The following is a 16,930-nucleotide window of genomic DNA, read 5'->3' on the forward strand; positions in this document are numbered from 1 at the left end:
AGCAATAAAACAATGGCAGGAGAGGGAAGGGAAAGAATGAATGTACAGGGATGTGAGGTTTTCCCACTGAGTCAGCGTTCTTTCAGCTGACACTGAGCCACTGCAAACTCCACAGGTCAGTCTGATATATGGTTTTAGTCTATTGAAATGTCCTCCAACGCACAAATGGATATCCAAGGTGGTGTGGTGATGGGATGGGGATTGCTGCTGCTTGTTCAGGTCACAGGCTCACAGTAGCTGAGTGTTGTGTAACCAGGGATTACGTAATAGCTGGAGTCGCTGCCTCCAATGAGCCCCTGAGGGCTCAGCGCCACCTCCGTACACCCAGGGAGGAGGTTTGTCCTCCTGTTAATACTGTGACACGCTAGTGTGTTATACGTAGAGCTGCAGCTATGGATTATTTTTCTAATCGATTCATCTATCAATTATTATCTTCGATTCGATTAACCCTTTAACTACTGACGTGTCTGTGGTGAGCATTCTGAATGTATGATTTAAGTATTCAAATTCAACTGTTTGCTCAATACAAAAGAAATTCAAAACATGCTGAGAGAATAGACCTTGTTGATCCATAGACATCTGAGCATGCTCAGTGCACCCCCCACCACATATGTAAAGGGGGTAAAACACAGAGCGGTGAGTGAGATGGACTACAAAACATAGACTGTTTGGACTTTGTTTACACTGTTTTCCTTGTGTTTTTTTTGTTTTTACTGTTGTTTGCAGTGTTGTGATGATGTTCCATTATTTTTTTCACCCCGCCCCCTGAAGGGGAGGCAAGGGGTATTGTTTTTGGTTTGGTTTGTTTGTTAACACTTTAGCAGAAAAAACTATTGGTTGAATTCATACCAAATTAGGTTTATAGATTGCCAGTGACCCAGAATAGATGTGATTACATTTTGGGAAAAATAGGTCCAAGTTAATTTTTTTAATGAATTTTTAAAATCTTTTTTCCCCATTTACTTATAATGGGCAAAATGTGTCTATGCTGTCTATGTCTATGCTGACATCAGCACACGCATAGACATGATAACATCAGCTGGATCTATGCCAAAATAAGCTGCAGTTCGTGCGAGGGGTGGAGTTTGCTGTGCCTGGCACCACTTGTTTGTCTGTATTTTGACTGTGTAACTGCTTTTTGGAGTTCAACCAGGTGTCAAGAAGCAGCTGGACTGATTTAACAAAAAAAAAAAAAAAAAAAAAAAAAGAGAGAGCCCTAAAACAAAACCAACTGGGCCCAAATTCAAATCCTTGTTGTTCAGTGTGTTCCATTTCACAGTTCATGTTCAACATCATAAACCTCTTATTGATGTACATTCTGAGTGCCTTATTTAGTCAAAACCTGTCAAACTTCAATTCTTCTTTTTGTCTTTTTGTCTTTTTCTGTTATTCCACCCCGTTTTGACCCTAAAACACAGTAAAACAAAACCACGGAAGAAAAGGAACACAAGTACATACTCACAGCAGCTTCAATGAACCTGAAACAGACACAGATTCACAGCAGCACCTTTACCTGGAATCATGTCTCAGGGGGTACAGGGTTAAATAATTATTTGAATAGGCAAAAAAAATGTAAAAATTTGAAACAGATATGTCTGAAAATGACAAACAACTTGTCCTTTATTCCAGAACCAGCTGAAACGACAACTACTAAAGTATAAAACTATATATCTATATAGAAAAGTGTGTGTGTGTGTGTGTGTGTGTGTGTGCGCGTGCATCTTTCACATCTTTGTGAAGGAGAAGCAGTGTATGTTCCATCAGTTGCTAAACCAACAGTTACAGCAAAACATGTACTAAAGTAATGCAGCAACATTTAGTTTTTCTTAAGCTGAAGTTAATGGCATAACTAGCAATGCAACATACGTTCTGAGGGTTCAGCCTGCTAACATATTAGCATTAGTATTATCTTTAACATTATTGCTTTGCATTGGCTCTGCTCTCAGGGTGTTTCTGGGTGTTTCTGTAAATGTTGCATCAGTGAAGTCGTGCTCTTGTGATAAATGGCCTCTGTACCACAGTGGATGGATTGGACTGTAATTTTATTCGAAGTGGCTATTGACACAGTACTGTGGCACGAAATATCGTTTTGTCTGTTACCACAGAGCCAATCGGTGCCCTCGTTATATCATGTCTAAACTGGTAACTTACATCCCGAAAAAGAACCAAAGCAATCATATAGCGAGTGGGTCAACCTGAGTTACAGCCGAAATTTAGCTCCCTTGGTAAGTAGCATTTCTTTTTTTTTTTTTTTCTTGTAAAGATTTTCAAACAGGGCGGGGGGGGGGGGGGGGGTTGTGCCGGTAGGTAAATCCAACATTAATATAAATCAGCCACTGGCACAACATGCATAGTGCAGGATTTGAACCACAACACTCAATACACTGATGTGACACAGAACTGAAGTAATACAGCACACTGCCGCTTCTAGCATGTAGCTCCGCCCACCTTATCTAGCCTCCAGAGCAAAGAACACCATAAAACAACATGTAGAGTATTTAGAACAATAATTCCTATTCTATAGTATATACTATCACTAATTTGTCATTTCTTCCATCAGTTGCCACAGTACTGTGGTAGCAAAATGCACAAAAAAATGCGCTGAAGTATACACCATATATCACCACAGTACTGTGGCATCAAGAGGATAATGAGTTCAAGGAACAGTATCCCTGATTGGCTCTAGTACAAATGCTAACATTTGATTGGTCTGTGGCAATAGACAAACCGATATTTTGTGCCACAGTACTGTGGTAGTAGCCATTGCCTTTTTTTTTTTTTTTTTCAGACATTTTCTGCCTTTTTGTCCTCGTCTCTCCTGACCTATGCTCTATGTTGTTTGTGGCTTTCCTGGTGTCATGTGCATCACAATAAGCACAACAGTGGAACCGGTGTTTAGTAGCAAAGAAATTAAGGAAATTAAGCTTTGATTCAGGAAAAATGGATTCAAATACTTTTTTTAATTGATTCAAGTTGATTAATCTATTAATCATTTCAGCTGTAGTTACAGGTGTGTATAGATGATGCTGGAGTTGTTCACTCTTATCTAAAAGTAGCAAATGAATTCAGGTTTGTTGGCAAATAAAATTTTTTAAGTTGTGGCTGTCTGGAGTATTTTTTCAGACAGATACTCAGTGACCTGTGAAAACAACAGTTGTCAAAGTGGAAGCAGTGGTTGTGCAATGGCATAGCAAATACAATAAAAAAGAGATCTGTTGTGTGGGAGAAAATCTGGTTCTTACAAGTTTCAATTGTTGTAGCAGCTATTGTTGCAAAAGGAGGCAACAGTATGTCTTAGACACATGTACAGTTGTGAAGAAACATGGGCTCATGGGAATTGTTTCCATCATCAGTTCTGATGAAACGCTTTCTGACGCGATAAAGTGATGCAGTAAAGTTTAGTGATGCATGCTTATGTTGCGTCATTTCATTCCAATAAGAGCTGCAAGTATTGTTGAATGTTGACAATAGTAAAGGGCATGTGACGTTGCTGACAGCTGACTCATAGGACTGTCACTTATTACATATACATGTATTTGAGCTAACTGCAGTTATTTTGCATAATCATGAAAAAGTATTTGAAACCAAGACAAATATCATGTTTCATCACTGTTACCATCATTTTTCACAGTTTGAGGTTTTAGTGGTGTTCTTCTAATGACATCTTTTTGTACTTTCATCATCTTGAGACGCTTCTGTTTGGTTTCTATCATTTCTTTATATATTTCAGTTTTTAAGTCCATCCTCTGCTTAACAAAGAAAGAGAAAGAGAACTCATTAATCGCAATTTTTGTTTTTCTTAACTAAAATGTCATTATGGTGACAGCCCAAGACACCAAAGGAAACGTTGTGGAATACTGAATAAAATGATGCCTTTCTCTGATTTAGAACACTGTTGGAAACATGATGTAGAAGAAGATAAGTCAACATAATGCATAATGTGTAGCTACTTCGACAATTTAGTGCAGAAATGCTACATAATAGAGCTTTAAGCATCCAAAACCCTTCAGAGTCCCTGGACATGCTGTCACGTCCAAATCACAATCCAGTGTAAGACGACATATCAGCAGACGGAACTGTGAGGTCAGCTGTGTTGAAAGGTAAAACCAGACTCAGGATACACAATAAAAACAGAATTTTCACCAATATAACAGGAAGAAACTGTCAAAACAGGTCTAACAGAAGTGTTTACATGAAAATAAAACCATGTCAGTGTTTAGTGGAAAAGTGAACTACATCAACCAGTCAGATGTGTGGCATCTTGTGACATCTGATTGTTATAAATAGTTGTATATAGTTTTGTGAGTTGTAAAAATGGTTCATTGAACATGTTTCATCATATTGTGACACCCGATTGTTTTGTAAATAGTTGTGTGCAATAGTTTTCCTTAAAAACGCCTTGCCTGCATTTCAAGAAAATAGTTGAATATAACATTATTTGTTACATTTGTAATGTTTTTTTTTTTTAAGTTTTCAATTTAAATGTTAATTCTAAGTTACAAAATGATTCGTTCAATGTGTTTTTGGTGAGACACTAAAGAATCTAACTTTTTTTTTTTTACTGGGATTTCATGTTTTTTGCGTGATTTTGGGTTCTGTTTGTTAAAACATGTCCATTGAAAAAAATAACTGTAAAGTCACACAGGTGAGGTTGTGAAAGATAAAGAAATATAAAGGCAAAATCAAAAGTATTCAAAAACAGCTAAAATACACTCCTAAGGGCTAAGGAGAATTTTGTATAGAAAAACCAAAAGAACAATCAATTTATCATTAATATAACTTTATTCAAACATTTTCGAGGTTCAGCTTCCCAAATTGTCTGCATAAAGCTTTGACAATCAGATTACAAACTGGGGAATTGTGACTGAAGTGACAGAGTTCATCTCCTTGTCTGTTTTCTTTTGTTTCCACAGTCTGTCCACCTGCCTGCACAAATGCAACATGCAACACAAACTCATGCTGCAATAACAGAAGGTTCAAACAACTGTATTTTTGTATTGTACTCATGTTAATCTCTTCTAGTGGCACTTTGATTTATCTCTCCACACCTTTCTGCTGCACCTTCAGTCATCGTTCAGAAGATGAATCAGTCGTTGTAGCCGTTGATGTGTGCTTCTGCATCATGTCTGCAAAGCGTATTTGCAGCAGCTGTGAAAATGATCTCGCTCTGTTTAACACAGTTTGCTGACACCATCACCACAACTGAACTCGTGGCTTTCTTATTACGTTTCCATGGTAATGATGCCTCCTTAGTCCATTAGTGAGCCATTAAAATACAGGAAGCCAGAGACCTTTAAGGTACAGTAAACACCTCTGGGACTGTGTTTGTTCCCGTCTGTCTCCTCCTCTCATATCCTTGCCTCTGTCATGTTTCAGTTTCAGAGATCTAGGTTACAGCAGCTGAGGAGAAACAGCCCGAAGGCAAACTGGGCAGATTTTAGGGGGAAGGGAGAAGAAATGTCTGAATAGAGGATTTTATGAGCATAAATCTGTCCCTCTTGTGTGCTCTAGCTCATAGCTTTAGACCTACATATTGATATCAAACCTCAGTAAATTAATAAAAGTGTACAGAAGCCAACAGAGACAGGCTGAGGTCACAGTGTCCTCTATAGTTTCACATTTCAGGAAACTGGCTGGTTGAGTCAAAGTTTGAGCACAGAGCTGGTGACTAAGCTCACGTAATGATGAGAACATCCCATGACAGGCCAATCCAGGAAGTTTTGTTTGACGCCTTAGGGGTACATATATCACCTCAACATCCGGTGCCAGCAGCAACACTTGGGGGATTGGGAGTCTGTCAGGTTGTCATTTAGTCCTCTACATGGTATTTCACTTGTCTTCCAGCACATCATTGCAAACACCGGGAACTTCAACCACAGTGGCAGTTTCTGTGTTTATTCATATAAAACCAACACGTTTCCATTGTCACATGAACTCAGAGCCGTAAACAAAACCACTGGGATGTCATCCATGGTGGACTGGTACTTTGAAGTCTTAAGATGATGTTGGTGGTTTTGGAGTCAAATGAACAAATAGTTTATAAAGAATTATCATATTTTAATACATATTATACACACTATAGATTTTGTCCATTTATTTCGAATCTTGCTGCAAAGCTTCAACTAATCATGTAACAAACTTATGTAAAAAGGTACATTTTTAGAATTTTAAACTAGTTGTAAATGAAATATCAGAATATGATAAAAATATCTAAACTGGGCATATAATTGCTGTTTAACAGTAGAATTGTTAGTTGTTACTAAATTATAAGAGTAAACAAAGATGAATGTAGGCCTGACATAAATATTGGTGAAACACTTTTGAAAACAGCAGCCATACAATAATGCCTTACTTTATAACAGTGGGCTAACAGGTAAACCTCTCCGAGCTAACACAGCTAATGCTATCACTAACCTATTGACCATGAAAGCTACTGGCAAATCTAAATTTTATGTAGGTAAAACGTAATACAGTCATGTTAGCATCACTTAATCTATAAATACATTCATCTGCAGCCTAGCTTGGTGATAGATAATACCAACTAACCAAATTCAGCTGGATTCAAGCCCTATGCAACGTCATCAAGTGCATACACCATGTCAGCTACTTGATAAATGTAAACACATGCGGTTTAGTTAGATAGTGTCGTCTTGGAGTAATACATCAACACACAAATTATTGTTAGTTTAACTAATTTGAAGGCTAGCCGATTATGAAATCACAAATGAACTGTAAGATCATCCTATTTAGCTAACTTATACTTAGGCAAACAGACATTTTAGTTAATACTAGTAAACGTCATGAAACATTTGTTCCCAAAGTCCTTTGATATAACACTAGCGGCTCATCAACAGAGGGCGCTAGGGCACCACCCCACCTGTCTCACATGAAGAAGATGATGATAGGAATCACATAAAATAATTTTACAAAAACATAAATATTTAAAGAATATTTAAAGCTCATGAGTACCGTGTATAATCTGCATTCAAGTGGAGTTTAAACATGTTGTCGTTTAGGGCAAGTGAGCAGTCACTGGGCATGACGTGTTTCCTGTTTGGACCCAAGGCTCTGCCTTTACCATATAGACTCTGGTTCCAAATGGACCAGTAGACCCCCCCAATACAAGAGATAGGGGAGATTTAAGGACCGCCCACAGGAGTGATAGTCAGAGAAAAATGTGCATGTTTGAAAGATCAACAGGTGAAATTTACATCTAAAAAAGAAATGATTGGAAACACATGCTGTGTATTTTTATTTTAATTTAAATTAATATTTTAATGGTGCATGTGCTTTAGCGTACCCTAGTGTTGGTATGTGGTTATAGTGCAGCTGAAAAGTGACTTGAATACTGCACCCCAACAAAAAATTATTTCACCAGCCTCCCTTGGCATGTAATGAAACTTAACCACAGCGACAGTAGTCTTGTCTGTCACGAGTAAATGCTAATCAACAGATGTTCCAACTCAGCCAGTCTGATCTAATTCCTAGTTAACAGCAATAATTTCCAAAAGGCCCATCGGTACATTTATTAATGGTTCCAATTAAAGCGAGATACCAGAATGGTTCCCGGATTTCAGATGATGAAAGGTAGTCGGAGCCAGTTTTCTTCTTCATGAGCCACCTCCTATTGGCCACGTATAGCATTAGACTTTAAAGGTCCTTCAGTTTCAGTTTTAGGCCATGGTTGTTACTCTGTACCTAGAACTAGGACTGAATACATGTGTCTACAGTAAGTTTCACCTGAGACATTTATTTGCTCACTTATCTCACAATTGTTCCTGATCTGTTAACATGAGTAAACACTGAACCAAAGAGAAGTGGTGTACAGTGGTATGATCTAGAACAGGGGTCACCAACCCTGGTCCTTGAGATCTGCTATCCTGCATGTTTTATGTTTCCCTCTTTCAAACACACCTGACGGTCGTTATCAGGCTTCTGCAGAGTTTATCATTTGAATCAGGTGTGTTGGAAAACATGCAGGGTAGTACATCTTGAGGACCAGGGTTGGTGACCCCTGATCTAGAGAAACTGAAGGTTAAAGGGGTGATATTTAGCTTTTTTAAAATGGAATTATGCATTTTCAAACATTTCCCTGTGGTCTTCATAAACTGTAAATGCTCTGCTTGGGTCTGAATTCTTCATTAATTCAACTCCACAGGTCCATCTTCAACCCTGTTTCTGAGTAATGACACCAGAAAGGTCATTTTGAGTGCTGGTCTTTTAAATGCACATGACCCCACCCCCTCCAAGTTGTTGACCGTGTTGGTCTGACCCGTTCAGCCACTTGTATTCGTTAATACAACCAACAACTGAACATTTTCGGTAACTGGCATGAAGTTTAGAATATTTTCAATATGGACTACAACCGCTGCTGCTGCCAAACAGTTATGGCGTACTTCAGAGAATTGTTTGTTGGAAGTCTTGACCTTATATGTGCAAATGTCGTGACGTAACTAGTTATAGACGTAACAAATTAAGAAGGAATTAAAAGGGGTTGTAGAAATCTACTGGATTTTTGCCAAAATGAATATAAAGATAGCTTTGCAGCACCTGGAGGGTTCAAATGTAAACTTTTTGAACTATAAGGGTCCAAATACACAAATAAATGAACCAAAGACTTATAAAAGTGGATTTAGCGGATCAGTTATTTTCTTGATATAGTTATGGAGAGGTGAGTGGCCCAGATACATGTAGCCAGTCAAAAAACCCCTAGTATGTGGGATGCAGTTTACATTATGGTTCAAGAAAGAATACAACATACTTGTCTGTGACTATCCTGATCATCTATCTGTTTATATCTGTAAATTATATTCATTTTCATCTATATACATGTATTTGTTTTTATTAGTGGTTTTTGCATTTTGAGATCCAGGTTGGGTTGGTATGGGGGTCGCCACTGGTTCTGGGGTGGGGGTTTATACTTTGTGTGTTACAAAATCTTGTATCATAAATTGTGAATTTCTTTGTTTTTTTGTTTTTTTTGTATTGTAGTTTTGGAGATGCACAATGAAAATAAATTAAGAAAAATATCCAAAAAAAAGTGGGTTAATCAAAATATGACCCCTTTAAACTTAAGTACTTAAATGGTGTTTGTTGAATCATGTTAACTGTCATTACACTCATGCTTTCCGATTCCCTTGCACTGAGGTTTGTGGCTAGACCACCTGCATATGCTCACAGTATCACAAGGGCCTGTTGTATAAAACAGGACACATTTGACATTTCACCTAAGTACACATATATTCACACTTTAAGCCCACTTCTGCTTTTTCTGTCATCCTCCTTGACACGCTCAGACACAAAGTCATGCACTGTCAGTTTTCCCCACATTTCAGTTTAAGACTTTACTGCTCATGCTCTGTCTTGCTTTTCTCTGGTCAGACGATGTCACCAGTTTCATAAGTCAGTCATCATCCATGAGCTGTTTGTGTTTTAACCTCAGTTTTCCACTCCTAAGCCTGGACAGTTAAGGGTTAGTCTCATGCATGGGTTGAACGCCCTCATGTCTCAGTCCTCCTAAGTCCACCACAGTGACGACAGCATATAGCTCTTCCTGCCAGTGTCGAAACTCTGAAGCGTAGAAGTGGTTAAAGCCATGGGTGTGATATGTACACAGTAATGTTTGACAGTTTAACTCCCCCATGCAATGAAATCACACCACAGGAGCTTAATGTGAATTACCCAACAAACAAAGGAGCTGATCATTTACTACCACCGTCCAAAATTGTACTAAAATGTGCATAAAAGCCTGGAGGGAAAATAAAACAGCTTTGACCCTACATTTGCCATTTAAGAATAGCAACTTGTGACTTATGCTCAACATTTCAACAGGCTAATAAAAGCAGCTACATTTGCTAATAATGTGCCCACAACAGGCTTTGCAGATGGTATCAAACTTCCTACAAAATCCCCTTAAATGGTTGTTTGTAAAAGTCTTAGAGGTGACTTAATGTTGCAGATATTTTTAGATGGAAGCGCCTTCACATTCTCTAACTATAGACATGGGCTGGTTCTCAGGGAGGATGGAAAAAAATGTTAGTGCCAAGAAGTTCTCAAACTATTTTTGGTCAGTTATTTAGTGTCAGATTGAGCACATTTTTGTTTTCCTTATTACTTTTCATCACAGTAGTACATCACATATCACATCAGTTTTGGTCATGGGCCTGAATGATGGAAAAAGAGGGGGAGGATAAATGAAAGTAAAAACAGACCCATGAATCCATTTGTACATATTGGGTAAGGACTCCTCTTAACATCGGGTCACGTCTGTTCTGACTGATCATCGCTGAGGCCGGAGGATTGAAGGGGTTCCTCCTCCTCCTTTGGATGACGTTTATCACAGGCTGCCGTCTGTTCATAAAGCTGTTAGCATGTCCCTTTGGCTTCAGCCTCTCTGTTTGTAGAAGTCCAATCTAGTCTAACAGACTTTACAGCAGGGGTGTCAAACTCATTTTCCTTCAGGGGCCACATTCAGCCCACTTTAATCTCAAGCGGGCCAAACCATTAAAATAATAGCATAATAATCAAAAAATAATGACAACTCCAAGTTATTCTCTTTTTTTAACTGCAAAAAAAACACATTAAATTGGGAAAATTTTTACATTTACAAACTATGCAAACAATAAAGTTGTGAATAACCAGCAAAAGAAACACTTGAAATTTCTTAAGAAAAATAAGTACCATTTTTTTTTTTATATATATATCACTTGTACATGTGCATTATACACAATGTTACACAAACATTTGGTAACTGTTATATTATTGTTGAAATTTGGAAGTTTGGAATTCATATTTGTTCAGGATATTTACATGTTTTGGGAAATGATAGTTTGTTTTCGTGTAAATACATGAAAATGACATGAAAATGTTTACATTCGCAAAGAGAAGTTGGAAGTATTTGTAGGTTATTGTGATACATTTGACTGATTTGTATGTGGAATCTGAACGAAAATTTTAGTGAATATCTTAAGTGTGATTTTTGCATTTCATAAATTCATCCCACGGGCCAGATTAGACCCTTTGGTGGGCCACATTTGGCCCCTGGGCCACATGTTTGACACCCCTGCTTTACAGGTTTAATTAACTGAAATGAATTATATGTATTTTACAGAAGGTTGGTTTGTTTTCCACACATTTATAATTTGATGTAATAGAAACTTTGCTGGATTTTTCCAAGTTTTTCTGTTATTAGATCTTTTAGGACAGTAACATTGAGATTAATAATTACAGATTTTTGTATTTTTGTTGAGGCCTTCGGTCCTTTTTTTGTTTTTATTAGACAAAGAAATATCTTTTTTTAATTTAAGGCTGCAACTAATGACTATTTCAGTAGTCGACTAGTCATCGACTGCTGTAACGACTAGTCAGAATATGAACTGTAAAAGAAAAAAAACAAACAATGGCTCTTATTTATGTGTATTACAGCAATAAAACACATTTTCTTTCCTTTAACAAGAGCATTTGGTGCACAGCAGTTTGAATGCATAAAAAAGTTTGTTAAACAAATATTCAACAAATAAATAAAGTAGCAGTAAGGAAATACTTATTTTCCCTCAAGCAAAAATTCATTTTGTCCAGAACAATTACAGTGTTGAACAAAGTTTGTTAAACAAACAACAAAATACTCAAGAATTGAATCAGCAATAAAATAAACACTTTTCCTTTAACAAAAGTGCACGATGCTATTAATAAACTGTCGACTAATTTTGCCGTTAACTACAGTAATTGTCAACTAGGGCAAGAAGGTCCTGGGTTCGATTCCAACACCTGTCGATGGGGGTGGGACCTTTCTGTGTGGAGTTTGCATGTTCTCCCCGTGTCTGCGTGGGTTCTCTTCGGGTACTCTGGCTCCTCCCACCATCCAAACACATGCACTGACAGGTTAATTGGTTAATCTAAATTATCCATAGGTGTGAATGTGACAGTGATTGTTTGTCTCTATATGTTCAGCCCTGTGATGAACTGGTGACATGTCCAGGGTGTACCCCGCCTTCGCCCATATGTAGCTGGGATAGGCTCCAGCGACCCCCGTGACCCTAGTGATGATAAAGCGGGTTCAGAGGATGAATGAATGAATAATTGTCAACTAGCCGACTAGTCGTTGCAGCTCTAATGAATAATCACTAAACTAACAAGTCAAAGAGAATTCATTTACTAGAACTCATTAAATGAAGTAAGTGGTCTACAAAATAAATATGCATAAAAATAAAACTCTTACACTAACTAAGGGTCTGTGATTTTGAGTGATTTCACACTGTTTCATCTGCAGTAGTTTTACCAGATTCTGCTACATGACTATTTACTTATAAAAGTTATTTAGTAAAAACTTTTTAAAATCCCCATTCCTTCTCTATTCCGCTGGAGTGTCCAGCAGTTTTTATTACTACGTAAGAGAGTCGTGTCTACAGTCCAAGCAGATGGTTCTCACATAAAGGAATGACCCCAGTCTGTTCCACACATCTATTGCTCATTAATTAACTCTTTAACCTCTGATGTGTCTGTGGTGACCGTTCTGAATGTAGGATTTATTTTAAGTATTCATACAAATTCAACCGTTTGCTCAGTAGGTGTTGGGGATTTTTATTTTTATTTTTTTTTTAACTCCATTTTCCTTGTGGTTTTTTTGTTTTAATTGTTGTTTCCAGTGTTGTGGTGATTTTCCTTTATTTATTTATTTTGTGTGTGTGTGTGTGTGTTTTTACTGAGTTTTGACCATCTAACTGCTTTATGGAGTTAAACAGGTGTCAAAAAGCAGCTGGACCGATTTATAAAAAAAAAAAAAAAAAAAAAAAGCCCAAATTTAAATCCTTCTTGTTGTTCAGTATGTTCCAGTTCACAGTTCATATTCAACATCCTAAATCTCTTATTAATGTACATTCTGAGTGCCTTATTTAGTCAAAACCTGTCAAACTTCAATTCCTCTTTGTCTTTTTCTGTTATTCCACCTGTTTTGACCCTAAAACACACAGTAAATCAAAACCACTGAAGAAAAGAAACACAAGCACATACTCACAACAGCTTTAATGAACCTGAAACAAACACAGATTGACAGCAGCACCTGTACCTGGAATCAGGGCCACATTCTGCCCAGTTTGACCTGAAACGGGCTGGATCAGTAAATAACAGCATGAGAACTGAATAATGACATCTGCAAATTTTTGTCTCTGTTTTAGTTCCAAAAAAGCATACAATACAGTATGGAAATATTTACATTTACAAACTATCCTTTCTGAAAAAAAAAAAAAAAAAAAATGTTAGTAACCTGAACAACCTGAAAAATCAGTGCAGTTTGACCAACCCTCTGCCTCAGTTTATCATTTACACATGTATGTTATAACTTACAGATCAGTGGATTCAGATTCAGAAACCTTTATTGATCCCAGAGGGCAATTCATTTGCCGCATTTCTCAGAGCAGTTCTCCCACACACACATACACACACACACACACACACACACACGCACACACACACACACACACACACACACACACACACAATGTGTCAGTCCATTACAGTTCACAAGTAAAACTCATCAAGTTGCATAAGAGCAACAAGTAGTCCAGTTGGAGTACCCATTAGGGCTACACGATACTGGAAAAAAATGACACTGCGATTCTTTTTAAATTTTTTTTTTTTTTTAGTATGAAATATCTGTGTGGTGCTGACATAAATGGTCAGGCAAATTAGTTGTGTTTCCTCACGTTGTGGCAACAATTGCAAGGCACTGTCAACACAGAACATGTTTCAATATCATCCTTCTTGTAGCTGAAATAACTCCAGATAACTGACATTGCTTTTCTTTTTGGCACCAAGTCTTCGTTTTCGGTGATTTTCTCCTGTTCTTTGCTCATTTTTCAATGTTGTTACCAGTGACTCCCTCCATGTGCAGGGGCGTGGTCTGCTTCAGCAAACTGATTAAGAATGATTGTGATTGGTGGATCACTGCGCCCAGGGTGTGTCAGGTACCTAGGCTGAAATTAGATGAGAACATGTTGAGTTCATTTACCTCCTACATTGCAGAACCTGCGATGTGACAATTGCGCACACATACATCGTGATGATGATGCTCAAATGATATATTGTGCAGCGCTAGTACCCACATTGTTGATAAACTGAGAAGGTGACACACCAATCACTCTGACAAAACTTTCACAAAACCAACACACTCTGCTAGAGGTAGCTACTGGGGTCACACGCTGTGGAGCGCCCCAGAAGACTTGAATGGATGTACAAATATGCAAAACATTTAGTGACAGGCATCTGGAACATCTGGAAAAAATACAACATTTAACTTTATGATCAGACTACCCTGGACCGTCAGGGTTTTCTGTGTCATTTTTGTGTTTTGCACATTCCCCCCATGGGCCAGGATGAACCCTGTGGAGGGCCAGGTTTGGCCCACAGGCCGTACGTTTGACACCCCCGCTACATATGTTCTATCAGCAATGTTTTCATATTTCGTTATCCTCATATCATAATTACCTAACTCATACACAAATGGACAAAAGTATGTGGACATGTTGAATTCAGGTGTTTCTTTTCTAACAGGGGTCTGGGATACAAACAATAACGACTAAAGTCAGAATATAGTTTTATATTGGGATAAATATCATTGTATTGGTTCGTTTGGTTTAAATTGTTATCTTTGCTTCCAAAATGACTCGGAGATGATTTGGACTTAATTTCTCTCAACATTGATTTTTATTGTTTTTTTTTTTTTATCCATGACTGATTTTAAATGTTCTTCCTCTAAATTTCTAAAATATTTTTCTTGCTCTGACTGTAAATAATAATTTTCTATCACAAATAACCATCTCCTTTCTTCACATCTCACTGAGGAAGAAAAATCTACCATTAAACTTTAAGCAAATATTGATGTTTCTAAACTATATGGACATAAATATTGGGACACATCATGTCTACAGCTGTAACATGTCCTGTTCATGAGGATTTGAGATAAAAAACATCAATATTAATAATCAATCTGATATTTATCCCAATATGAAACTGTATTTTGACATGTGTCATTATTGTTTTGTATCACGGACCCGTTACAAAAGAAACACCTGAAATCAACGTGTCCGCATACTTTTGTTTGTTTGTGATTGAGTTTGACAGTTCTGTTATGAGGCTAACGACATGCTAATACCAACACTTCTGTGAAAGGTCTAAATCAGCAGATCAGGCTCTGGGTCTAATTTATTTGTCTGTTTTAAAGGTAATGAAAACATTCTTCTCTGATCAGTTTTTGTTTTCCTCTACAGGAGCCCTGACCAAGGTGAAGGAGAGCCAGAAGCACGTGGAGGAGGGTAAGATGGACGGAGCACAGGCCGAGGGCATCAATGAACGCTGCAACATCATCTCCTGCGCCACGTTGGCCGAGATCCAGCACTTCCACCAGATCCGCGTGCGAGACTTCAAGGCGCAGATGCAACATTACCTACAGCAGCAGATCACCTTCTTCCAGAAAATCACCGGCAAGCTGGAGGAGGCCCTGCAGAAGTATGACAACGCCTAAGCAGGTGGTCGTACCTGGTCTCGACCCCTTTAGACTTTTGGTGATGGCCACGCATGCACCGTCCTCGGCCGGGCCGGGGGAGTTCTGGCGGACGACAGCCAGCGTTGCACACTGAACACTGTTTATCCAGGACGGAGGCACTTTGAAGGAAAAAGTGTTCCAGTAATAATAATGAAATCACAACCAAACCCCAGGGTCTGTGTGTGTGTTGAGGACATAGAATACAGTAAGATCACACCAACTTTACCTGCAGGTTTCAATGAAAATCCATAAGAATGAAGGTCCGGTATGTGGTGAATCTGTTCTAACCAATAATAACCTGCAGAAAGACGACATTCAACCTGCTGCTGCCCACGCTGCAGTGCTACAGTTCATATATCATGTGTTTTTAGCCTTATTACACAGTTGTGTCGCTGTTTTAACACTGCTCCAGGAGTGGCTAACTCACTGCCTTCTGGACACTGGCTGACATGTTTACAGTCTCCTCAGTAACACAGCCACCGTCACCACTGTCTCGCTGTGCCTTCTGATTCTGTCTCTGGTCAAGTTTGTCATTAGTTACTAAATAAAAAAGCTTTATATACTGTAAATGTTGAAATGTATTCTATCTGTTTTTACAATCACTGTGCTTTGGATGAGGGCAGTGTGTTTTGTTCGATTGTGCCATTTTTCCCCTCACTGGCTCCACGATTGATTTTTCAGTGCACAGAGCGTGACAAAATCAGGATCAACAGGATTTCCCTGCTCCGTGGACAGGACCCATGCCTTCCACCGGGCTGGGACACACAGGACCGCCACTCCAGCCTAAAGTCTAGTCCCGACGCCTGGACACATGTTGGTTTTTCAGGCTCTGTTTTGAGCTGGTGTGGAGAGGCAGGCTGTTCAGGTGGAGGGAGCCTTACCTGTTTTAATAATGCAGTCTTTCTAATAGCAGCTCACTTCTAGACAGTTTAACTCTACTGCTGGTTTTTAACTTTATGGTGTTGGTTGCATCATGGAGAGAAAAATGTAGAAGCAAGAATAAATTCCTCTTCACAGAAAATACCACTTTGTTTCTGTGTGTTCTTTCACATACTTTGCAAGGGTCGCCTGCATCATTATCAGATCAACATTTTGTTCAGTTTTTGTAATAGGGTTTTGCAACATTTATATGGAACAGGGCTGTGATTAACCTTTAAAGACCCAAACATCCACCTTTAACCTAAACCATTTACTGATGTAAGCTGTTTAATACCTGTTTATCCACTAATCCTATCAATGCATAAAAATAACTGGTGTAAAATACAGTTTGTCATCTTTTCATGGTCATCAGCTATGACCCATTTGGATGTGCAGAGGTTCCGTAGTTACCGTGGAAACATCGTCATCTTCTACAACATTGATTCACCAGTAAAACCCATGGAGTTGAATCAA

General features: G+C 38.3%; 1 protein-coding gene across 1 annotated transcript in view; it reads left to right on the forward strand.

Moving 5' to 3' along the window:
• snx18a (sorting nexin 18a) overlaps nucleotides 1-16,559 on the forward strand; it is a 30,796-nt gene extending 14,237 nt beyond the window's left edge. The window contains exon 2 of the mRNA XM_030143028.1: nucleotides 15,264-16,559. Coding sequence (XP_029998888.1) covers nucleotides 15,264-15,517 — 254 coding nt within the window. The 3' untranslated portion in view covers nucleotides 15,518-16,559. The remainder of the gene's footprint in view (nucleotides 1-15,263) is intronic.
• Nucleotides 16,560-16,930: the final 371 nt, after the last annotated feature.

This window comes from Sphaeramia orbicularis, chromosome 9, assembly GCF_902148855.1.
Source record: "Sphaeramia orbicularis chromosome 9, fSphaOr1.1, whole genome shotgun sequence".
NCBI lineage: Eukaryota > Metazoa > Chordata > Actinopteri > Kurtiformes > Apogonidae > Sphaeramia > Sphaeramia orbicularis.